The sequence below is a fragment of the Coturnix japonica genome, chromosome 2, assembly GCF_001577835.2.
Source record: "Coturnix japonica isolate 7356 chromosome 2, Coturnix japonica 2.1, whole genome shotgun sequence".
Taxonomy (NCBI): domain Eukaryota; kingdom Metazoa; phylum Chordata; class Aves; order Galliformes; family Phasianidae; genus Coturnix; species Coturnix japonica.
The window spans coordinates 123,790,597-123,816,799 of NC_029517.1; the positions used below are offsets into that span (position 1 = coordinate 123,790,597).

The 26,203-nt window shown below is 42.7% G+C and overlaps 1 protein-coding gene across 1 annotated transcript; it reads right to left on the bottom strand.

Annotated features, from left to right (window-relative positions):
• Positions 1-3,939: 3,939 nt before the first annotated feature.
• On the bottom strand, positions 3,940-24,229 carry HAS2 (hyaluronan synthase 2). The gene is made up of 4 exons (XM_015856238.2): positions 22,909-24,229; positions 13,340-13,966; positions 8,526-8,627; positions 3,940-6,944 (listed from the first exon to the last, which is right to left on the bottom strand). Exons 2-4 carry the CDS (start codon positions 13,964-13,966, stop codon positions 6,015-6,017), a joined length of 1,659 nt encoding a protein of 552 aa, XP_015711724.1. The 5' UTR covers positions 22,909-24,229; the 3' UTR covers positions 3,940-6,014.
• Positions 24,230-26,203: the final 1,974 nt, after the last annotated feature.

Sequence of the window (26,203 nt, forward strand, 5' to 3'; positions counted from 1 at the left end):
ATCTTCCTCTGCCAGGCTGAGGAAACCAGTTTATAATTACAATGTAAAGTCAGTTTCCTTCTTTGCTCAAGCTGGTAAACAGGAGGTTTTATTTCATGATGGATATAATTTCTTAAGAAAAATCGAAGAAAATAACTGTCATATTAAGTGAAATCACAAGGGTTTTGGTTCCAGCAGATAAACTTTCTTGTGTATACAAGGCTCTCACAGTGCATATATTTTATACTAACGTCAACCTGGCTTGTATCTGTTTAGCTTTTATCTTTCAGAGAGATTTTCATGGATAAAACTGTCCAAAGAGAGCTCACAATGATTCAAATGGACTTTATATACTTTTAAATGTAATATAACTGTTTTCTTATACTTGGTTTACCTTAAACTTCTGGGATGTGGCTGTGGTGAGCACTGCGTGGATACCCCTTTCAGGTGGTTTTATTTGAAATTCCTCTTGGCTGGAATCAAGCACTACAGATTTTGCACCCAAACCTGTAATCTCCTCACTTGACATGCTCAGACAGATTGCAAGCAGGAACATTAATTGCACATTTGCCCTCCTCCCCCTGTCTCCAGTAAAAGTTGCCAGCAAGTCTATTTGGTGGTCGTTTTAAAGATGATGAGTACACGTAGAGCTGTTTATAAAAATAACAAGGAAAACAATCTCTGTTCATCAGCATTGCTGCTGTGTGCAGGCTCAACGCATGAAATGATCCGAACTGCCACAACTTTGACTTGCTGTTAGAAATGGGCTATCACAGTTCTAGTATCCAGGAATAAATATATGTATAGCATATAGATATGGATGAATATATATGACTGCAAGTATGGTGTAGAATTGAGCAATAAAGTGTATTCTTAAGGATGCTGAGCTTGGCAAAAAGGAGTGGCAGCAACCATTAGCTGCTGTTGATATGAATACAAAATATATAGGTGCTGCTGCTGCTCAGAACTGTTTCTGTCTTCCTTTTCCCTACTTGGCCCTCTGAGAGGGCTGACAGTCCCTATGAGGACTCTTGCTCCAACACTGTCAAAGTGCCAGATGCATGCAGGGGGTAATGGAAACAACCTCAGGAGCAAGGTGGTGTTCCGCACCCAAGAACAACTGGGATAGGACCCATTTAACACAGCATGAGTTACCACAAAGATCAGCATTTGTGAATGACTGTGCTTACACTGTATCTTCTTTAAGGTTGTAATTACTTTATAACCAACCCCACTTTGAGCAGGAGGTCCCTCCAGACTGAATTATCCTATTAGCTGATGATTTAAGCTCATCACCTACTCACTCCTTAGTTAGCATGGAGAACCAGGCAGTTGCAGAAGGAAGTCTGTCACTCTGCAGTGTAAGTGTGAAACAGCCATTGGCAGATGTGCTGTACCCAGATGGGGTTCTTTCTTTCCATTGACTACAAAAGAAAATCATTGACTTCCATACAAGCAGTGGTATCTGCTGGAGATATCTAAAGTTGGCGGAATAGATTCCTTTCTGCGTTTGAACAAGTTTTAAAAAGTCTAAATTCAACTTAAACTTTTGCATAAGTCTGCATGAATGAAACAGCTTACTTTTCCTTTTTAACATCTCAGTTTCTGCTGTTCTCTTCTTTCTGTTGTCTCATGTGTCACACCTTCCCATACAACTTATCCATTTGGATAGAATTTTGTGTACACTGAAATGGAGCTTTTAAAGTCTATGCTATCAAATATTTGTTTTTTAAACTTTAAGAACCCTCTCTTATGATCTTTTCAGATGATCTTTTTCATACTGAAGTATCTTCTAATACATCTCATGGCTCTGGTTATCCAGATGGCACCAGTGCTGGCAGAAACCAGGATAGCAAGACACTATGCCATTTCTGTGGAAGAAAATGAAGTGCAGGCAGAAGTCACAGATAATCACCAGCATCTGCTCGCTCGATGGGCTCGCTATTTTAACTAAAAAGAGTAACTATGGAAAACTTAAGTACAGTTTTGGGGATCAGTCACAGGCAGCAATGTTTTAAAGAATTTAGACTGATCTTCCCATTTGATCTGTTTATAATCTCTAAAAGTGATTGCTAGCACTGTCACAATTGTGCACACTCCTCTGTGTTTTTCCCTTTTTAAAAGACCAACTGATGACAGAGATCACACCTAAGCTTTGTAATGTACACCAACATGTTAGTTTCCAACCCATACAGCTCTCCTAGCTGCGCCCAAGATCATTTGTGGCTGCACTATCTGTACCAAGTATCACATACCAAAGCTCAGACAAATGGCCTGGGTCTCTCATTTACTTCATGTAAATGTAACACGGAAATTTTCCTCTGTGCAGTCACTGGAGTTTATGGAAACGTCAGGGCTATTCCAGGAGAAAATTTGATCTGGATTTCTTTGGGAGAAGCAGAATCTTTTATTATACAAAATTACATAGCTGGAAGAAGCAGGCACAATTTAGATCCATTAGATCAGAAACTGAAGCACCAAATGTAGGCCAAGGAAAAATTGCAGTATGTTTAGGTTTGTGTTAGTGCTGGAGAAAAGTGGCTCTTCCAGCAAAGCCTCAGTAATACCAGGCCTCCTCAACAGCACTTGATACATTTTGTCTCCTCTTTACCATTCTGTCTCTTGCTAAGAATAAAATTCAGATTAGAATTTTTAACAGACGGATTCATAACAGCTTGTGCACCAGGACACGTTTGGCAGTACGTGTCTGACAGGATTTTTTCCACCTCCTCAAAAAAATTCCGCTAAATATTCATGCATTCCTGAAAGAAACCTGATTCTTGGCCAAACCAAAGCTTGTTAGCAGTCAGAACAGGAGGGCTGCTTCGTCCTCGCTGCACCTCTAATTCCTACAAGTTTTGCTTCACACCTGGTCTCTGCAAACAGACGCTGTCAAACTCAAATTACTCCACTCTGGAAATGGCTCACAACCTGAGATACTGCCAAACACATTGATTTTTCTTTTCTTTCTTTCTTTTTTTTTTTTTGGAAGTATGTATTTTGAAGTATTCTGTAGACTTTGTAGTTTGAAAAAGTTTTTATCGGTTTTGAAATCATCTATTAAAGGCTGCAAAATACCCGTGTTTTTCAAAACAAAGCATGAATTTTTCTTTTGACACGCAGCTCACAATCATATTTGGTATCAATGAAAAACACATTTGATTTTACTTCACATACTGTAAACACAACAAACTAATTTTGAGACTAAATACTCCTAGAAAATTCTGAGAAGAAATATTATTAAAGAAATGAAATTTGTCTAAAGACATTTTCACTTGCTTTCAGAGATACAGTGCTGAGGTGAGCGTAGGTTTCTCAGGACTTTATCCGCTCTAGTCCTGAAACCCTCCCAGGACAGAGACTGCATTAGGTCTCTGGGCAGCCTGTCCCACTACCTGACTGGTATCACAGCCAAGAAGTTTCTGTTTATACTACGTCTGAACATTTTCAGTTTCAACTCAAACCCAGAGACCTTCATTTTTCTACCAGGCATCACTGTGAAGTTCCAGGCTTCACCTTCCTGACAGCCTCCCTAAATGTAATGGGAAATACCTACACCTCCTCACAAGGCCAGTGCTTCAGCCCCAAACACCATACTGGTCCTACACTGAACTTGCTCTGGTTCATCAATGATTTGCTGTACTGAAGATCCCCAAACTAGTCACAGTATCCAGACATAGTCTAACCAGCACAGGAGGGGCCTGCACAACAAGAAAACGACTGGGCACATGTTCTCTGATGCTTCTCTTATTTTAGATCCAGTAAGGGAAGCCAATGCCTTAGTGGCATCCAATGGACTAGAGTGGGTTGGTTCCCAGTCCCTGCATCTTCCAGGTATACACTCTCCAGGTTCTCTACTTCTCAATGGTAAGTTCCTGCTGGGAAGTCATCCTCCAAGCCATCCAGATTTATGGCTTCAGAGCCAAAGTGCTGATCAGAAACACCATGTATTAGTCATAATCTTATCAAAAATATTTTATTTATGAAAGTAACAATTATACTATACAACCTATATTGGAAGTACATTTGCTAGAATAAATTGCTAGAATAAATACAGGCAATTAATTCATTTTTTTATAGAATGAGAGGATTTATTTGACATTTGAATGTTAACCCAAGCTTTAACTTACATCATAAATAGTTAAAAGGCATAGTCAAGTTTTTTTGTTGTTTTTTTTTCTTTCTTTTGCATTTTTTAATACTGTTCTATTTTTAATCAACATGAATCAACTCTCCAATCATTAACATAAAATTAGTATGACTTTCAAGCAATCATGTACCTCAAGATAATCAAACAAATAAGGTAGTGTGTGTGCAGTTCATTCTACAGCAGAATCTACTCATGTCTGCATAAAAAAAAAGAAGCTGAAAATGCTTCTAAGTTCTTTAAGCATCATATGCTGATTTCTGCTTTACCACAGTGCTTTAAATACCAGAATCTAAAAAGGGCATATATCTGTATGCAGTTGGCATTCTGTTGCTCTTTATAAAATGTATTAGGGCTTTATGCCACATTCCTTTGGCTGGTGAAGGACTGCAGAATTTAGTCCTGAGTGTTATTTCACAAAACCGTGGTCCAAAATAAATGTCCAAAGTGGACTATTAAGCACCAAGGAAGTGATGAATTTGTTAAGACTTGATGTTTTTGGATACAAGTTGGCTTCTTTTCTGGTAGATATGCTTTAGTCAGGCACGAAATATTGGGCTCAGAACAGGGGTCTGTATTATGCTGGATGTCAGAGAAGGTAATGTTTATAATATTTGTAAACTCTATGAAGGGCACTGCAGATGTTTTATAGTAAGGCACCCACATTTTGAAAGTGTTGATACGTTTTCCCTTCATGTATTTTTTTAACTAAAAAATCAGAACTATCTGCTGGCCACTGAAAGATTACAGCCATCAGTGAAGTCAATAACAGTTTGGGGTGTCCAGTATTTCTTCAGATGAGAAGCGTGTGGTTCTTCAAATCACATATAAAATCAGTGGGAGCTCTCCTATAGCAATACCTTTTCCAATAGTGTCAAGGCCTGGTTTATCAAATGGCTATCCATCATGCATGCCAGAGATATTATGCTCTCAGCAAAGTAGATTTCCCTATTACAATGTTATCCAAAACAAAGCAAAGCCCCAGATTGCACATATCTACCCCATTTGGCCTTTTTTATGGACAAATAGGCTTGTATTCAAAAACTGACAATGTTGGGCCTTTCCTCGTAAATGTCTTCAAAGAGTACTTTTAAATACTTTTTCATAGAAATAACCATTCATCAGTTGCGAATATGCAGAGGGATTTTTTATGCTTTCTATTGTGAACAACATTAAATCAGTGTAATTCTGGGGGAGAAATTGATTATTCTTTTTTTCCAAATATATTTTAGGAGGCTAAAGAACAAAATGTTGGGGACACAATTTTTTTTTTTTTTTTTGGCAGATAGTAAAATATAAAATATGTGATTTAAAAAAAAAAAAAAAAAAAGAGTTGGCTTAAAAATACACACACACAAATAATACAATAATATAAAAATACAGCTCAGCCAATGGCCTCTTAAAATTTACCTTTGGCATTACATTTGGCAGCCTAACACAAAAGACCCTTCCTATAAAAAGAACTATAAAAAAGAGAAGTTCATAAATTAGGTTGCAAGGGGTGGTAAGATCCTTTTCTTGATTCTCCAAACTCCTTTTCTTCCTGTCCACACATAAGCATGACCAGTGAGGTATATAGAACGTAACACTGTCAGGCGTATGCACAGTAAAAAAGTGCATAAACAAAGAAGTTCTCCCATTTTCATGCGAACAGGTTGAAACGGTGTGGTTTGATTTGTCCCCCTTGGAAAAAGAAATAATAAAAAATCATTTTCGATTGTTTTTGATTTTCTTACTTTGGCAGGATGAAAATGAACCCAGAGGAATATAAATGTCCTATTCCCAGCAGCAGTGATCCATTTCCCTTGGCAACATTCGTCCCATGCCACAGATACTACAAGGTTCTTGGGTTGCTTTAGAAATCCGTGGGTAACTTCCCACAGAAACATCATACATCTAGCACCATGTCATAGTGTTGCTCTTTCTTCCGCCTGCCACATTTGGTGATAAGAACCAAGTACAAAGTCAACAGAAGAACCCAGTAACATGCATAGAGGATTGTACCAATGACGAGAACTGTTGTTTTTGACTCAGAGAATGGCTTTTTTGATTCCTTGTAGATAGTGAAAATTACGCCACCTAGGAGGATTGTAAACCAAATGGAGACTGGAATGAGTCCTATAAAATTAACTACAATGGTTTTTCTTCCTGATGTGCCCCACCCTGCTTTGTTTATCGTGGCAATTGCAAACATCTTTGCTGGCAGTAAACTTGACATATACAACACTGAGTAGAGTGACATGAAAACCATGACAATGTTGCCCCTAAGGAAGCTGGCAAAGGAAGACTTTATCAGGCCTACTAACTGAACGGTCAACAAGAAAAGGAGGATGTTCCAGATTTTTCCCCTGTAGAAGAGCTGAATGACTGTAGCGATAAGGAAGAAAGGAAAGAATCCAGTGATTACAGCTTCATAGGTCATCCACAAATGGTGCTTGTGGAACCACATTGCATTATAAAGCCACTCTCTAAAATATGACTTACTCCAGCGGGTCTGCTGATTCAGCCACCTGAGATACTCTATTGGTGTTTCGGTAAGGCACTTGGATCTAGCTGTGTATTTTGTTGCATAGCCCAGACTTAGCACTCGGTTAGTTAGATGCCTGTCATCTCCAAAGCTGCACTGGGAGCCCATAAATTCTTGATTGTACCAATCTTCCACGAATTCATGGAGTAAAGAGTTTCTGTACATTCCCAGAGGTCCACTGATGCACTGTACACAGCCGAAATAGGACTGGCAGGCTCTTTCTATATTAAATGCCATCCAGTATCTCACACTGCTCAGAAAGGAGATCCAGGAATCATACTTGTTCAAAATCTGTAAAATACAAGAAGTTGGCATTTTAGATGAGCTCTTGAGAAGGATATTATACACACTGGATCAAAAAGCAATTTGCAGAAACTGGAGTACTGATAGCTAAAATATAAGGGGAGCCTCGCTCTTAAGTCAAACACGTTACCAACCTTACACAGTCCAGGACACTGACACGAAAGGCAAGTCTTGAAGTTTTCAAGAGGCTTATCCACAAAAATGATCACTTTTCTCACAACCTTTCCTCTTCTCCACCAAGAACCTTCCTTCCTGGCTCATTTTTCCTTTCTCTTCAACCCCAGTTAAGAACCTGCTGGGCTCAGCCTCTCCCAGGAGAAAGAGAAGTCCAAAAGTGGCTTTCTGCATCTCTCCCCCTCTTATGAACAGCTGTGCTTCTCACAGAACTTCTTCCAGCCCTCCTAAAACTATGCCTGGATATGAGAGGCTGAACACGTGGACTTCAGCTTACATTTTTTGTCATTAAAGGTTTGCCCTGGGTGTTTGATCCTGGACTGTGATCCCATCTGTGACATTAGGTCCTATGGGGAACAGACTAGTTTGAGTTGATTCTGGAGTACTGGCATTGTTATTATGCCCCAAGACATACTATGATATTCCAACAGACATGCTTCATCTCATATGAACAGCTCGGTCCTTCTGTTCCGTATGCCCCAAAGCTCACCTGAAGCTCAGGCATCCTCTTAAAATGCTGTATAGCTACAATCTGAGTTTGAACTCTCAGTGGAGGTAAAGGCAAATGCAGGCGCCCAAACCTTCACATCCACCTTTTCAGATCAGTTTGTGATCAGACCAGAGCAACAAAGATATTCAGGCATCTGTAGGAATCTTAATTTCTGGAATTAAGAGCCACATACCTGAAATACTTCTGACTACTGGGACATTCTTCAGTAAGTGTTTGCGCATATAGATTGCCCTTTCTCCTTTGTTTCACATAAAAGCCTAAAAGGAGTAAGGAACCAATCCCAAGGCCAATTGGTATGTTAATATGCATATATTTTTTTATAAATTGTAGCATAAGCATTTGTGTTGGAAGGAATGAACAGCTGGAAATCCTCACAGAAGTGGAACTGAGTTGACTGCAGGGCTTCACATTGTTTCGTCTGACAGAGATGCATAAGAAACTCAAAAATACAGAGCGCATAGTGCACTGCATTTCTAAAAGGCTTTATTCGTAACAATCTTGGCTACGAGTAGTAATATTAGCAAGTAAGGCCTGAGGTGCTGGACTTGGCTTTGGGAGAGCTGTCCTCAATTCCCTGGTGCCCTAAAGCTTTTCTGTGACACCTTGTACAGAAAATCATGTCCAGATACTCAAAGATGCAGCAACAGGCCCGACAGTCCTAATGCTCCATTTTTCACATATTTGGGGAGAATAATACTTATCTGCTTTCTATGGATGTTAAAACCACAGTGCTCATACCTGTGAATTAGCATTCTGTTCAACAGATAGAAAGGGTAAGGTCTTACAAGAGCCTTTGCAATGATACCACTGTGTATTCAATCCTATTCCAGGCACGGTAAAGTATTGCAGTACAGATATTTACTGAAACTTCCCACTGTACTCACCTGCACATCGCCTCCAACGCCTCCAACCATTGGATCTTCTTCTAAGACCTTAACCATCTCCACTGATGAAGCTGGATCAAGCATTGTGTCTGAATCACAGACCTACAAGAAAGACAATCAAGAACAAAAATGGGTTGGTTAAGGGGTACACTTGAACAGAGAATAAAAATCACTTGAATGGTGAGTGTCTCTGTAGGCACATTTGCCTGGATGCAATTAAATCTGTCTTTGGAATCTGTATTGATACTTTTTGAAGTCCATTTGTATCAGGCAGCAAGAAGTGCTGCTGAATGAAACTGAGTGCTTATAAGAGCCATGCATGGAAACAATCCTCTCTTCTCTATCAGCTCTATTTGTTTTACTGGCACACTGGGCTGACAGCTTTGAATAAAAGATGCTCTCAGAGATGGGGCACTACAGAGCAAGACAATGTTGGTGGGTGTGTTGCAGATTCCTGCTGAGCCCTGACATAGGGTTCCCCTGTGTTGACTGCATGGTTTTAGTACCCTGGTTAAATGTCTCATGCTGCTAAAGGAGTGAGGGAAGAAGTGAAGAGTTAAATTCCAGATGCTTGTTAAGAAAAAGAAAAAAAAGAAAAAAAAGGAAAAAGTCAGCTAGGAGTCTGGAAAGAAACCTAATAGTTCTTTCACTCACAGAAGGATTTAGAAATTCATGTAAGAGACGTATTTTGGATTATAGAATAAACTCATCTGTACATTTGGATGTATGGTGTGTTACTAATAGTGCAAGGATTTGAGAAGTGATGTACAGAAATCATTTGCTATTTTCCTCCAGCGTTCTTATAAAAATATCTAAGTAAGACCAGAAGGAGCAAGTCCCAAAGTGCAGTACTCCGTGAGACTAGGGCAGAAATAGATGACATACACAGGCTTTTCAACCACACAAACACTCCCAGTCAACTAGACACTGTGTACGTTAGGAACTGGCTTGCCCCTGGAGAGTAGGAGGAGGGCTCAGACAGGCTGGCCACTCTGCAAGGCAGCTGATGCTGCTTTCCTTTCCTCAGAAGCTAATGACATGGGCTGCAGCCTTTTTAAAACAAGTGGGTACGTCCTTGTCCCAGCTGCTGCTGAAAGCAGTTCCCCAATAGTCCGTGCACTCATTTTGCAGATGCCCTGAGCTCCTTGAGAAGGAGGCTGTCCCAGAAACACTCTTCTGGCTGGACAGCTTCTGGCCCACAAATTCTCCTCCTTCTCCCACTTTATCCAGAATTCACATTCCTGTGATTTCAGGTGGGGAATATAGGGGTAGAAGTCACTGTCTCTGCATGAGTAAGCTATTAAGTTAAATGCCAGCAAGGCTTCATATCAGTTTTACTTTTGGTGTCTTTAGCCCCCTTGCTCCATGGGAGCAGAAGTATTTATTCCTGCTCTGTGAAGGGGAGGAGAGTTTTTAGGGATTCTGTTAGGAGCTAGAATTGAACTGGGATTTTACAAGCAAGTTTGCTGATGACATCAAGTTTTGCAGTTGACACAATAGGAGGTGGGGGAGCCTTCCAGGGGGACCTGACAGGCTCAAAAAGTGAGCACATAAGAACCTAATGCGGTTTAACAAGGCCAAGTGCAAAGTGTTGAATTACTTTTTACATGATCTGATAGTGAGAGGACAAGAGGGAATGGCTTTAAACTAAAAGAGGAGAGCTTTAGATTATGTATTAGTAAGAAATTTTGTACTCAGGGTGGTGAGGAGCTGGAACAGGTTGCCCAGAAAGGTTGGGGATGCCCCATCTCTAGAGGCAACCAAGGTCAGACTGGATGGGGCAGCCTGATTAGTGGCTGGCAACCCTGCCAATGGCAGAGGAGTTGTAACTAGATGGTTTTTAAGGTCCTGTTCAACCTAAGCCATTCTATGATTCTACAATTCTATGATAATCAGGCTGCACAGGTTGTGATGCAGCTCAGTGTCTGCCAAAATGTTTCCTCTCCATGCTCACTTGGAGGCTGAAAGGTGAAAGCTGATGAGAGCTCTCATCTTTCTGTCAGGAGAAAATCCATAAACATCTCCAGCTTCCATTAACTTGGAGCATCCAGCTCCTCTCCTTGGAGGACTCAGCCTGGGGAGCACCTTTGTAATCTGCCCAATGTATTCCTCCAGCTTTGGTGGAAAGCTGTCATCAATGACAACACATGGTGATAGAAAGGCACCATTAATTTTGATGAAGGGAAGAAAGAATGCCTGTATTTCTGTCTGGGACTTCCTGACCAAAGCTGTCACTGACTGCTCTGCACAGCAAATCTGCTGTTTGTTGGTATTCAGGGCTCAGATACTTGTCCCATTTCTTGTGGCCACAAGCAGTAAGATTGGGTCAGTCTCCTCCCCAGCTCCTCGGATTTCAGTCCTGTGCCTGTCACTCAATGTAGCTGAGCAGTCCCCACCCACCAGATGCAGTTATCTACAGCGAAGAAACCTGTCATGAGCAACACTGCTATTATAAGATGAGGAATCTTGAAAACACAAGGTTTATTTACAAATGACCAGCATGCATCCTGGCCATGCCAGCACCATGGACATGTCTGCGTTCCTAGGACAAGCTGTCATTTTCCATCTGGACGGGGTTTTTCTGGGTGAAAAGAGGACATAACCTGAGAGAAGCAACTTAGAAACCTGAATGAAACACCAAGGGCTGGCCAGCCGGGCCTGGCCCAGCACAGTCTAAGAGCCAGTTTGCCATATTTCTACATAAGGGCAGGGTGACCCAGAAATTACCACTGTGAGTCAGAGAGTTGCATGAAAGGGACACCTGACCTTGCATGCTGCTGCCTTCAGCTCTGAGCATGCTGTTCAAATGCTTGCTGCAACCAGTGGCTGTTTAAAACCAAGATGCTCCACGGAGCTCACACTGTGATGAGTGGATCAAGCCAAGATGAACTGCACCCTGACTGCACTATCCAGCTTTGCCCGTGCCTCCTCCAACAGGGAATTAAAGCCTTCAAAGTGATTTCAGGTATTTAGTGTGAGTATTCTAGTGAACAACATCTTGGTTATCTACATTTACATGTCTGCTATGATCACCTGCTCTTAGGATTAAAGTGAGTTTAAGGACTGTGAGGCCCATAGTGTCAGGCATGGGGAGTCATGCTGACTGGTCTACTTTTTGAAGTGGCTGATCATTGATGAAGATTACTAAGCTATTAAGATGTGGGTGCAATTTAAAGTAATTTATTCCTAAAGATACCCCTGAAGAGCTGTGTGAAAAATCTCAGCCTACACTAATTCACAAAACAGAGCCATATGTCACCTGTACTGCATCAGGACTGTGGCCAACCAGAGCCACCAAGGCAATGCATTTGCAACATGGATGTGACTGTGCTGTCAGTCACCCGTTAGTCCCTGACACATTCATCGGGACTTCTGAGCTAGGTCAGGAGTGTTAATTGATAGAGAGACCAGAAACATTTCTTCTGTTTTCTTAGTTTATGGTATAACTGCTGAAAGAGAAACACTTTTTCCAGGTTTTCCAAGTAAATGCAAGAGCTGAACTGAGAAAGAAAAGTTGTCATGAATCTGCTTCCTCTCTGCCTTCATTCTCTGCAATCTGATACTTCAGTGGGAAGTGATTATAAAATGATGTTAATGCAGAAAAACAGCATTTTTGATCCCATCACAGTCCCTCGCAGCACAAAATCAAACTGCAGACAATGGGAAATTTAAGTCCATTGTTTTTGGATAATAAACCAGTTAAAGTTTTGGAAATGCTCAAGGATGAGTTTTAAATTGTTGCCTTGCTTTTAAATCTCCAGTAACTCTTAAAGTTCTGAGACCAGGGTGGTTCCTGACACTATACTGACAGCATATCGACTGTCCCACCAGAGGAGAATTATGGAGGCAAAGTAATGTGCTGATCTCAGGAGTGGGCAGAAAATGCTGAGAGTGATTAATTAGGAAGATTGTCTTGTAATCAGCAGGACTTACTGGAATAAATCTAACTAGTTTTGATGTACAACTAATATACCGATATATACAACTAATGATCCTCAGGGTCTGGCCTAGTTCTACATGCCTCCCTTCACTCATGGCCTCCTGGACTTACTGCAGTCTGTTTGCCTGAGTGAGGAGTGCTTCCATGTGTAAGTCACAAACATAGAAAATCTTTCACAGGATCCAAGGCAGCTGGAAAGAAATGTGTCTCTGCTGCTTTGGAAACGGGGAGGGAGAACTCAGCCTAATTCATTTTTAAGTGAACAGTGTCATAAGGGCTTTAAAGGCCAAGTCGCGGTGAGTGAGGTAATGCAGCTGTAAGTGATGAAGCAAAAGCTCCTTCAGGCTTTAGCTGAAGAAATCTTTCTTTCAAGACTGCATGTTGACCTTTTTTATTGAATACTCTCCACAGCCGTCAAAAGCTTCAAAATATCCCCATCTTTTTCACAGACTCTACCACTGAGATATTCCCTAGTGCCACCAAATACTTGTCTGCCTGCCCTCATATGTGGCCACTGAAATTCTCACAAAACAAAACTTTACCCAAGATCTAGACTTACAGGAACAGAGAGGGGGTCTTCGGGAGGCCACTGACTTTGCCTGAAGCAAAACCACAGGGAGAAGTACTGAAGCCTGAGGAGATATTCCATATTTCTCCAATAGCTGGTAGATTTAATGCATTCACAGATAGGCTGACCATTTTAAAAAGGAGCAAAATACACTTTTAACGGTCAAGCTGTTTCCAAACAGACTGAAAGGAGCACTGTGTTCATCAGGGACTAGGATGGCCTCTAACATGCGGCACAAAATATACAAAAGCTGCTTTCTTTCAAAGTGTGTTTGAATTGGCACTGACCTGGTGCTTTAATACCTACCTGTACATAATCCACGCTTCTCCCCAGTGCTTTGAATGCTGTGTACATTACTTCTCTTTTTCCACCCCATTTCTGCATGATGCAAACACTTTTGTTGGACAGGACCAGCTGAGATACGTGCTGCATGCTCTCTCTGTGAGACTCCTCCGTCTCACCTGGACCTTTGTCATGGAAGTTGTTACTCCAGATATAAGTGGCAGATTTGTCCCTACCCATGATTTCAGTAAAAATGTCCATCATGTAAACGTCGTCTTCCGAGTTCCCATCAATGACCATAACAACTTTAATTCCAGGGTAGGTCAATCTTTTCACAGAAAGTAAACATTTTCTTAAGTAGTCAGGATCCTCTTGATAGGCAGCAATACAAAGGGCAACAGTTTTGTTCAGCTTGATTGGAGTCTCTAGCGACCGCTTCATTTTCCTGTGCTCTAGGTAGGCGAACAGGCTTTGGATGATGAGATGTGATGCCAGGATAGCACCATAGAGTCCAAAGGAGAAGTAGTAATTGTCTGTTTGGATAAACTGGTAGCCCACAATGTAAGCAGCGGTGATTCCCAGCAGGAGGGACACTCCGAAGAGTGTGGTTCCAAGTATTCTCAGGATACATATAAACCTCTCACAATACATCTGCAAAAAAAAGCATGGAAACTGTTAGCAGAGCTACCACTTCCCAGTACAAGACTTTGTCAGGAGCGCACATGGTGTCAACATTGAGTTCAGCACCAGCAGATGCACCCTGTGCTTCTGGTCATGTCATGGACTTACTATATCATCTGTTCAACATATATCTCCTCTGCAGTATTCTCTAGGTGTTAAGAGTCAAATATGCCTTAATGTACCAGGGAGTTTCACTACACTTCATAATGTGCTCAAAGAAAGTCCTGCCTTTATCAGGGTCTAAATTTGTCAGCCTGGGCTTGCTGAATGAGATTCTGTCATATTACCCTGAGGGGGCTGGAGAAGGGGCTTTCAGGCCGCTGCTCGCTTCATATAGTCATGGGCGGGAGGAACAGCTGAACATCTGTGCAGCCTTTGCTTGCCCCCCAGTTTGTGTCATGACTGCATCCCACCCTGAATTGCGTCTTTTGCTTAGTTATGTTTGCAAAAAATATTGGAAAGGCATTCTTAAAACAGATGTCTGAATGTATTTATATGTTTTTAGACAGATGCCTGACTATATTTGTAATTTATATTTATATGATCAGACATGCTTTAAAAGGTCTTCTCAGTAACACTGCAAAAATGTGTTATTCATACATTTGTGTATGTAGATATATATGCATGTACGAGCATGTGTGTGTAAAGCTATCACTTGACAGAGATTAAGTCTGTCTGCAAAAACACTCATCCATTTAACAGAACCAAGGTTTTACTTTGGACTCTGAAATTCATTAGAGTATCAGCTGCGACAACTTCTGCATGCATAGCCTACCTGGTTATAAAATCTTTCAGGCTAAGCTCTGACAGTGCTAGCAAGCATGGAAGGCGCTCAGTATTTTCAAAACAAGTGATGGACAAACATAGGCAGAATCACAGAATCACAGAATGGCCCAGGTTGGAAGGTACCTCAAGGATCATGAATCTCCAACTCACCCACCACAGGCAGTGCCCCATTTAATACCAGACTAGGCTGCCCAGAGCCCCATCCAACATGGCCTTGAACACCTCCAGGTATGGAGCATCCACACCCATTCTGGGCAGCCTGTTCCAGCACCTCACCACTCTCCTAGTAGAGAACTTCCCCCTGACATCCAACCTAAATCTTCCCTCATTCAGTTTAAAACCATTTCCTCTTAAAGGCAGGTAGGCAGAATGTACTATTACTTGACTGCTTTTTATGGACAGTCACATTAACCATTTTATACAACTTTCTCAATAATTAAAAGGAAGTTAATAAGTTAATGATATTTTATGCCAGTGCATTTGACCCTAGGGACATAAAATAGTTAATGTCAGTATAAGGCTATGCCAGCAAGCACACTTTAAGTCAAAGAATCTGAAGCACATGCTTGAAAATTTTGCTGAATTTGAGCCTCTCCAAGTAATGGACTTAATGTTTGTGTTTTCTTACCCTTATTCATATTTTCCCTGCTGCTAACATCTTGCTTGCATGCAGATAATGTGTTTCATCATCTACTGGCCAAAACTGAAGCTGGAACTGCACTTCATTACATCATACAGGTCTTTAACTCTTTCTTGTGAAATACTCAGAAAAAATAAAACAAACAAACAAACAAAACAAAACAAAACAAAAACCCAACACTACCAAAGTGCAGCAGCATAGCTGTCACCAGTTGTATTTCTGTCTGGAATGTTACAGGCTTAGGAAGACACAGAACACTTTGGAAAACAAAAATAAACCAGGTGAGCATAAAGTCTGAGACTGCAAAGACTATGTTTTTTTCCACTGGCTACTTAGGGTCTTAAATTTCAGGACAGGAAGAAGTCTCTTAAGTGTATATTTGGAAACACCGTTAAAGAAATTGGACCCTATCTCTAGGACTTCCTTGAATACTTATGACTGGGCTCTGACAGGTGCTGTAATCACCCTACAGCACCAGTCCCTGCTCAGGCCTGTCTGAAAGTCTTCCACAATGAGGGGTCATCAAGAAGCCTAATAAAAGACAGCTTATACGAGTTGTCACTGTAGGTGAACTAAATGCAGCACCCAAAATAGATGGGCTTTAGAAAACAGATTAAGTAATGGATCTCCTCTAAATTACCTTGAAGTCAAATAGTCTATGTGTTTATTAATGCCCTTGAGTATGCAGAAGGTCACCAACATCAAGGTGAATATTTTATTAATGGTTCAGTTATACTAGGCTTTCCCATTTGGGGTCCACAACTTCTCTTCCCTTGCCAGAAATAGAACATGCCTATTAGTGAGAAGGGCTGAAGTCTGCTTACATTAGGAATTGTATGACTGAAATCAATGGACCACTTGTATGGGTATAGCTCACAGGATTTAGATTAAGATCTGGAGAATTTACATTTGACTGACTACACACTTGTATCAGGCTTCTTTTTATATTAATTTATTACTGCTTTTTTTCTTTTCCTATATAGCACTTCTGCACCAAAAGAAAAAAATAAATGAATTTTCTGATCTTGTCATTGCAGCACAGTTTCCCTCCTTCACAAAACGCACTCTTTTAAGTCAAGACATGGATTTCTGGTCTTAATAAAATAGTATTTTATTTTATCCTTTAACTGTCAACCTTGGGAAAATAAACAGTGTTTTGATCTAAATTCCTGGCTTTCATCAAAGAAACCTTCCCCTTTGTATATGCAATTGAAGCACGTCTTTTGAAGCACGACTGAATCTCAGGCAAAGTCTGGAAAAGTTGCTCAATATTCTCAAACTTTAACACGTGATCTATTGATAACTTGCCCAGCAGAATTGATATGTATCAGCTTGAATGTGCCCAAACAACAACAAAGAAGCCAAAAACTCTCCACCCTTCCCAAATAACTGAGCCAAGAAGTTAAGAGGAAATTATGTTTGTCCAAGTCTGGGGCCAGAGATGAATTGCTGAGTCAAATAATAGAACTGAGTGTAGGAATAGCCTCATCAGAGATTTTAAGATCAGATAGTACTGTTGTGAAAACCTAGCCTGGCCTAACACAGTGAAGTGTAAAAGGACATCTTAATAATACACCAGACAGAATTTTCCTGAACTTGTCACGTAAAGATAGAATCGAGTACTATCAGAGAAGCAGTGCATGGCACTGCGGGTGAAAATCGCAAGCCTAAAATAACACTACGCTAAGTCAAGATACACGTGTCAAGTGCTTGGTGAAGGACAAACATGGATGTTAACTTTCAAAACCACAATTATTTTTCAGGCATTTCCTAAATAATCACTCTGAGTGCTGGCAATATTCTTTCAGCCAGATTGAAATGTTTATGTTCAAAGTTGCCATCACCTGAGCCCCGTTCAACAGCTGACTACTTGGTAGGTGTACAGTACACACCTCATGTGATCAGCACTGCTCAGGCTCCTTTTGGAGATGCTACATCTCCCACGCACTGCATGGGAAGCTTGAGAAAGAACTGCTAATGCTGCTTTGCAGTTTGGACACCTAAATCCTTTGTGAGCAAATCCATCAAACCTTGCAGTGCTGAACCAGTATATGCTTTAGCACAGACTCTGTAAATAGGGTCAGTCTTGGTACACACACAATAAGTGAATGTAGGGAGGTTTCAAAGTCTACTATTGAACAATTTACTGTCATGATTTTCCAACTATTTACATCCATGAACAGAGCAGGTGAGTTCTTAACAGCCTACCTAGCAGAAATGAAACATGAAAATGGTAATGGCCTCAAGTTGGCCAGGGGATGTTCAGGTTGGATATAAGAAAAAAATTTAGTCTCTGAAAGAGTGGTTGGGCACTGGAACAGGCTGCACAGGGAGGTGGTAAGGTCCTTGTTCCTGGAGGCATTCAAGGTCAGGCTGGATTGGGCTCTGAGCAACCTGATGTAGCTGTAGATGTCCTTGTTCATTTCAGGGGAGCTGGAGTAGNTTTCTTTCCTAAAAAGTGGTGAGGCATTGGAACAGGCTGCCTACAGAGGTGGTGGAGACCTGAAGAATAGCTGGGGACATTGTTTAGTGGGCATGGTGGGAATGGGTTGATGGTTGGACTAGCTAATCACAGAGCTCTTTTCCAACCTTGATAATTCTATGATTCTAATGCTATTTAGGCTGTTGCTGATTTAGTGACACATATTTTGGATCAACAAGCAGTCCTGAGTATAAACATGTCCTGTTGTGACTGTACAAGAGGAAGCAATAAACATGTGTGGTGCTCTCAAGGCTGCAATGAAGGGCATAATCAAGAAATAAATCCCTTTAAGTATTTGACATCAGATTCCATCCTGTGAGTTATTTAGCGTTGGCATAGTGACAGAAAGACCCAGAAACTGTTTTTTGTCACACTTGTGATGGAAGAGAACTTATTTTACATTACTATCTTCTAATATTATTTTCATAAAAATTTTAAGTTATCAAGAAGTTGATTAATATATACACACAGTGACTGGTGGAAAAAGTAACACTAAAGACACAGTATTTTCACATACTGAGCAATGCCCTAGATTCCAAATTAAATGAATGTTTTAATGAATAATTTAATTAATAAATAAATTGCTAGCTTAATTCTAGCAAATATTTAGACTAGCATCCAACTGCAGTTATAATACATAAATCTAAACTGCATAAGATAAAGACATCTGATGGAAATTCAGTAGGTTCTAATGCCCTGGTTAGTACTGCATACTTAGTCAGCAAAGAACAGTGCTTACTTCTGGGGTACCAGTAGCACCTGCCTCCCTCTCCAAAATTATATATCACAGTCTGGCCATATGGTTATTAATAAGACTTTCATGCATGGGTGGTGAGGCACTGGCACAGCTGTCCAGAGAAGCTGTGGATGCCTCATCCCTGGAGGCACTCAAGGTCAGGTTGGATGGGGCCATGGGCAGCCTGATTTGGTGGGAGGCAGCCCTGTCCATGGTGGGGAGTTGGGAGCAGATGATCTTTAAGCCCCCCTCCAAGCTAAGCCATTCTATGATTCTGTGATTGCTGTGGCTAAGAACACCTGGACATAGTACATTCCTTTGCAAAATCAGGAGACAAAGAGAATGCGGCAGAGCACATTTGCAGAAAGTCTATATGTAGTGATGTCTGTACATACCTGTATTCTCTGTAGGCTGTTTATACTGCTCTAGCTGGTATTGCTCAAAGAAGCAATCATGGGGTGCCTTGCACCTGCTAACACAGGGTGTGGAACCAGTGACTGACTAGAGGTCAGAATGAAATCAGGTTTACTTGCAACACATGGGATGCAGCTCATTCATTATCTTTTTAAGAGACTGTCTGTCTCTCATGTACAACATTCAAATATATCAGGTAGGCCAATGCTACAGGAACAGATCTGCAAAGAAGGAACAAGTGGTACTGAGGACCCAACTTCCACCCTCCATACACTGCCCATTTGTACCCTGAACCAAGTCTAATCAGACCCCATGGACTGAAATCCCATTTGTGTCTAAACAGTCTGTTCTTGTGGTGCATCTTGCAGCTAGTTTCATTAAAGAGGAATTCAGCATGTGTGCTCAGTGTCACTTTTCAATTCAAGCCAAAGCATGAAGAATTCAAACCAAAATAATATAAATCAGCCTCGTGGATGACCTGCATATCAGCCTTGCCTTCAAATCTTTGTTGTAACAAGAAGTGCTGAGCAGTGAGAACATTCAGAAGCGATTGTTAAACGCCTGTACAGAAGCTGAATTCTTGATTGCCTACTGGTCATGGTCCTCTGAAGTCTCGTGCTTTGGCTTCAGCATAACACTTGGCCATCTCACTAAATAGAAGTGTGCACTTAAATGTTTTGCTTAAGAGAGAAATCAGTGGATAATTTATATTACAGTCCTGTAGTGCAGGCATAAAGAAAACATTAAAATTTCTTTGTGAAGCAGCTATTTCTGGAGTATCACAGAATCACAGAATTGTAGGGGTTGGAAGGGACCTCCAGAGATCATCGAGTCCAACCCCCCTGCCAAAGCAGGCTCCCTACACCACGTCGCACAGGTAGGTGTCCAGGCAGGTCTTGAATATCTCCAGAGAAGGAGACTCCACCACCTCCCTGGAGTATTCATGATAAAATTATGAACGTACATTTGATGTAGTTATTATACCTATTAATCTCCCTTATGAAAATTGACTGATTTATCATTGCTTAACCACTGCATTTCTTGAAGGGAGAAAATCAGAGAGAGTGAATCAGGACTTGGACCACTGGCCTTTTGTTCCTAGAATGGCCATTCACCTGCTGGGTGTCCTTAGGCAAATGAACTCACCTCTCTTTGCCTCAGCATCCTCACCTGTAAATGGGAGTCAGGACCATGCTAGAGGCTCTTGGAGGCCTATGGAGCTCCTCATACAACTGAGGAGCTCATACCAACATATGAGCTGACACTAGTGGGTGTGTGTGTATGCTGTTACTTAGGGCTGCTTTACACACAACCAAAGGAAGAATATCAACTTTTTAAGCTTTAAAAAAAAAACAAAAACAACTCCCTTGTGAGCATAATAGCATTGGTTTCTACAGATCAAGTTGCCTGAATGACAGCTGTGTGTGCATGCAGCCCTTATGTGTTTATGCGGCCTTACACACATATACTCTGTGTTTAAACACAAACATTATCTGCTATTAATCTTCATCCAATATTTAGAAACACTGAGCCTTATTTTGGTGGCAAAGTAAATCATTTACCTTTGAAGTACAAATGCTTCCAGGTACATGATAATTAGGAGCATCAAATAGCTGCCCTAAGTGCCTCTTCTGTTTTACGGACCGCAGAGAGGAAACCAAGAAGTTACGCTACATCTGTATATCTTTACTGCAGCAGAGTTACCATATCTGGTGCTTTTGGTTATTTATCACTTCCAGATTTTGTCATGCCATTGATCTTCTGGAAAGGGCTCACATAAGATGACAATTAACTCTGAGGTTAGGTTTAAAGTAAAGAACAAGGTTGGTAATAGTGGTAAACTGTATCTGCAGTCATAGTCTTTGATCAGCAAATCAAGTCTCCTGTCTGCTTAATGCATGTTCCCCCCTAAAGCACCTAAATATACTCTCTAAGTGGTGTGAGTAACTGCTGTGTGGATTTTGCCATCATATAGATGTTGAAATGCTGGTTGTCCCCTTAACCAAAAGAAAGCAAAAAACTCATAGTGAACACTCTAAGAAATAATATGAGAAGTAACTCATATTGATATTCAGACATTTTGGATGACAGTTACAAATATTCTGGTTTAGAACAGATTTCTGGTTGCTGGTTATGAAGTCCATGGACACTACTGGCACAGCACTGACTGCATGCTTTACTCCAGTGAGTAAATATTTGTCTGATGTGCATAGCTCATTATCTTGCAATCTGTTTATCAAACACAGGTAATACCATGTTTGACTTAGACAAGCAAGCAGTCCCATTGCACTGAATAGAAATCTGCCACTTTATGCACTAATCTCAAGTAGTAATTAAATGAAGCGGATATCTGATTTGTTGCCATACCATAAACATAACCAGCTGAATTTGCAGGTAGTGCAGCCGGCATGGGGAGCTCCACTGAACCCGGCACAGCTGCTCTTTCTGCTGGGAAAACTTTTGCCCAAGCGTTGATGCCCTTGCATGTAGGATGAGATTTACTAGAATGGAATACAGCCCTGGCTGTACTGACATGGTGACACCAGTACTGGAGAAGTGGATGGGAACCTATGGGAAGATAACCTATGAGGAGACAGTGAGGTCTATGGGGTCTAAGAGCTGATGAGTGCCTATGCCTTGTGAGATGTGGGCTCTCTACCAGCCCTAAAGAACAGATACACAAAGCCCGTCAGGAATGGGGTAGTACTGTGGGCCCTTCCTTAAGCTCCCTTTCAGTCCTCTTTGCCAAGATATTAAGGCATCGAATTAAGAGCATTAAGGCTCCTAGCAACGAGAGCTGCTTGTCGGCCACAGCTCCAGGCTACAGCTCGGACAGGTGCAGTGAAAGGCCGCTGAGGACAGGGCCGAGGAGCCCCCAGGGCTCCCGGGGCCGGACAGGGGCTGCGCGGCTCCGCCCGCCGCCGCGGGGCCGCTCCTGCGGGGGAACCCCGACCCGGAGCCGCGGCCAAAGTGGGCGGCTGCGGTGCGTCACAGGGGGTGGGCGGGGCACCGGGGGGGATCCCCCGCGCTGCCACGTGGGGAGGGGGGCTGGGGGTGGCCCCTGGCCTGCGGGACCCTCGCGGGTCGCAGAACCCCGTGGAAAGCGGGGAAGGAGCTGCGAGGCTGCTTTGCGGCTGCCTTCTCCAGGCGAAGCCCCCCCCGTCATCCCCCCAACCCCTCGTGGTCGACCCTTCCTGAGCTGCCCTCAGTGCCGCCGCCGAGCTCCGCGGTCAGCCCGGGTCCAGCCGGTGGCTGCGCGGAGGGGCGGGGGAGGCAGTCGGCAGCGCCGCTGGAAGTTCGCGGGCAGCCGCAGCCATCCCGCCTCTGCCGTCCCTCCCTCCCCGCCCAGACACGTTGGTCGCGCTGTTTCTCCCCTCCGAGGCGGGACTTAGCCGTCTTCCTCGCTTCCCTTCCTGCGGTCCCATCCCTCCCGCCGCCGCTGTCACGTCCCCTCCCGGCGCTGTGTGCGAGGGGAGAAGGCGGCCTGAGCTGGGGGGGTGGCTCTGCCTCCCACCATGGCGAATGCCTTCCGAACCTGTTGCTCGATCGATTTAACCGCTATTAATTTAAGTTCTTTTTTTCCCCCTCTTTTTTCTTTTCCTTCTAAACCGTGTTGCTCAACTGTATCCTAAACGGATTACACGGAGGGAGGGGTTGAAGCTGAAAACCTCATTCATCCTCACTGCAGCCCTATTCATTGCTGGAATAGGTGTAGCATAGAGACGGTAAGATCCTCCCCCAGCCCCCACTCGTGTCTGAGGACCACTTTCCGCCTTCCTCCATGGAATAGTGGGGTAAGGAGGAAAGAGGCTCCTTCTCCGGGGACGCCAGAAGGGTGATGGTCAATCTCTTACCTTGTTTGTCCGGCTGTCCTTTGGTCATAGAGGGGCTCCAGCCAGCTGTGTGGTCTCACGTACCGTTCCTCCCGCTGAACAGTTTCCAAGTTTGAGGTAAAAGATCAAATCGCACTTTTTCAGGGACTTATTCAAAAGCTCAGGAATAAAAAAATAATTAAAAACTGAAAATAATAATAATAATAATAAAAAAAAAAATCGCTTAAGGCTATTCAGTCCTACTCATTTTCTCCCACGTGTTTTCCCTATTACAATGTATTTGTCTTCAGTTTCTAGTTCGAAGTCGTGGGATTATTATTATTATTATTCGAATAATAATAATAATTAAAAAAATAAAAAGTTAGAAATAATAAATTAGGAATTAGTTTCTCGTGGTCGAAGCTGAAGACCTTGTTTCAAACCCGGCTGGGCAGGAGCCTGGAGGAGTTGCACGGCAGCGGCTGAAAGTTTGGGATGTGCAGCATCAGATAAAGGCTCTTTGGTGATGCCTCGCGGACCGCGTAGCTGCTTTAGTTCTCAGCAGCAGCAGCAGCAGCAAACGGGTAATATTTTCCAGACGTCTGTTCCTTTCGTGCTGCTGCTGCTGCTTTTCTGCCTTCTCCACGTTATGGGGTCTTTTAACAAGTGAGACTTGAGTTGTTTTAATAGGCGGAGGATGGGAAGAGGAGGGGAGGGAACGAACTCCTGTAAGAAGGGGAAAAAAAAACGCAACCACCCTGCCCATTGAAATGATCTCAGCCAAAGACCAATTCAATTGGCAGAGGCAGGAATTCAATTAGCTAAGTTGCACTTTCTGCGGAGAAACGCAATACACACCCATCGCCACCACCTGATTTCCTCTCCCCTCACTTGGGGGGGGAGCCCCCATTCCCCCCTCTCTCTCTCCATCTCCGGGTTTGGGGTGTGGGACTTGTCCCTCCCACCGCCGCTATTCTGCTGGGACAGCTTTGCAGCTGCTGGTTTTTATTAATAAGGGAATTGCCTCTATGAATGGATGAACTTTGCAGTTTCCAATTCTGCTTTACCCATTCACTCTCGGAAACATTTGCTGTTAGTAACTACCCTTATAGAAATCTCCCCCTGTTAACAATACCCGTGTCACTCCTGTTACAACAAGCCCGAAAACACGTTAGACGGTTTAAGAACTTGAAAAATGCTTTCGGATTTGTTAGTTTGTCGCTAGAATTTGTCGCTCAGATCACCCAGAGCGGAGCACCGCAGCTTCCAGCCCAACCGCTGCTGTCGGCTTCCAGCAGCTTTCACTCGTTCCGCTGGGCTCTTTCTCTCCCTCAACTGCGTTTCCCCAGCTTCCAACCCCCCACTTCCACTTGAACTGATGGAAAAAAGGCACTAGGTGGCACTGTTGAAGTGAGCGGAGAGCGGGCAGCCGCTTCTTGGCGCTGACGGATCCGTCCCCGCCCGGCCGGGACCCCCCCACGATGTTCGGCTGCTCAGCCCTCGTTCCCTCAAGACCCACGAAGATCTCTGCTTGCAGTAAGCGAAGCCTACAAAGGGCATGGAGTGCAGACACCGCTGGTGAAGCTGGAGGGGAATCCTCGCCCCACGGTACCTCCTGCTGTGCTGGGAATAACCCGTGTCCAAAACAGGGTTGCAAATTGGTAGCTACCTGAAGTGGATGGAGGTTTTTTGGGTACCATGGTGAAATATTCAGGTTTCTGGGTGTGCTCGAGAGGAATTAAGAGTTTTAGGATGCACATGGAAGCTGAGCAGCTTGAGAAGCCTCTATAGGATGAGATGGAGTGGAATTAAGTTGCACCAAAGGAGTTTCAGGTTGGATATTAGGAAAGATTTTTCCTCTGACAAAGTGTTCAGGCACTGGAACAGGCTGCCAAAGGAGGTGGTGGAGTCCCCACAATTGGAGGTATTCAGGAAATGTGGAGATGTGGCACTGAGGGACAATATTGGCAATACTGGTGTTAAGTAAGTAGATGGTTGGACTAAAATGATCACAGAGGCCTTTTCCAACCTTAATGGTGTTATTGCAGGCTTTCCTCCCTACTCAGCACTATTGTCCTGAAGCAGCCACCTCCAGCTGGTCAGTGCTGCAGCACTTCCCAGTACAGGGCCCAGCACAAGCTCTGCCATCAGGCAAGGGTGACATTGTCGTGTCTGCTCCAAGCTGGACCTGAGGGCAGAAGGGTTTTGAGACGGTTACTGTAACCCTTATTCATACTATCACTTCCAACCTTCCAAATATCCAGTGTAAACCAGGCTTATAACATGAAGAACACTGGTCGTATGGGCAGGCAAGGAACTATCACCAAGTTCTGCCACCATCATACATGTTGACAGTTTTGCAAGCAAGTTCCCGTTATCTGTGTGAATCCTAAGGCATGGTTTCCTAACATCAGCTTTTCTCTGGTGCTGCTAGAGGCAGAAGGGCTTTCTATTATAGCACAAATGGCTTGAGTCCATACCTGGACATGGAGACCCCAGTAAGCTATGCCTTAAGGAGCTGGATTTGCCCATCTCTGATGGGCTACCTGGGCACTTGTCTGTTTTGTTTGCACTGGGGAATACACATCTACGATCATTTCTTCAATAAAGTCTAGTTATAAGGTTGATTGCTTTGCTGTGTTGTAACCAAATGACTTTTTGGACTATTGTTTCTCTGTTTCATATTCCATTTTCTTAGTAGTTTAAATCTGGGGACTGCACTTCTCCTCTACTGATGATTGCATATTACTCTGCAAACACACACTGTCACATAAGCTTAATCCTTTCCTCTCTGGGTTTGAACAGGGATCAAGAGACACAGTCTGGTGTGGCGCAAATCTTCATGTCCCGCTCGTATTACGGGGACAGAAGCACTTACATCACACAGCAACTTTGTTTTAGCAAATGACATGATGGGAGTGGTGAGTCTCTCACGTCTGCAGCTACGTTCTTCACAGCCGTAATGCTGTGTGACCACATTTTTAGGGCAAGAGGGGTAACGTAGGTCTCTGAAACTTCGTCTATGAGGAAGGAATTAAAAATGGGAGGATATGATTAATGCCAATGCACACATTAGAAGCGTATCACATCTACGCTCCTATGTTATGTTATGTCTTCATGGTTACCATTATCAAACAATCTTGTTTTCTAATTGGGGTTTATAATCACCAGAAGAGGGGAAAAAGGGTTTCTTTGCTGCTACTGCCTACAAACGTAAATGATCCCCAGCTTTGGGAGAAAAATCTCAATGAACTAACCACTCATTTTCTGACAAGGCAGTGGATTTGTCTGACAGAGGTCAGAAAAAGGGTATTTTGGGGAGTTTGACGTAGATGAT

Bases quoted from the DNA above. Each gene is read 5' to 3' on its own strand.
- HAS2 (XM_015856238.2), bottom strand. From the start codon at position 13,966: ATGTATTGTGAGAGGTTTATATGTATCCTGAGAATACTTGGAACCACA. The intron at 8,628-13,339 runs GTAGGTATTAAA...TCTTTCTTGTAG, and splicing joins GAAGCGTGGATTATGTACAG to GTCTGTGATTCAGACACAAT. The intron at 6,945-8,525 runs GTGAGTACAGTG...TGTATTTTACAG, and splicing joins GCGTTGGAGGCGATGTGCAG to ATTTTGAACAAGTATGATTC.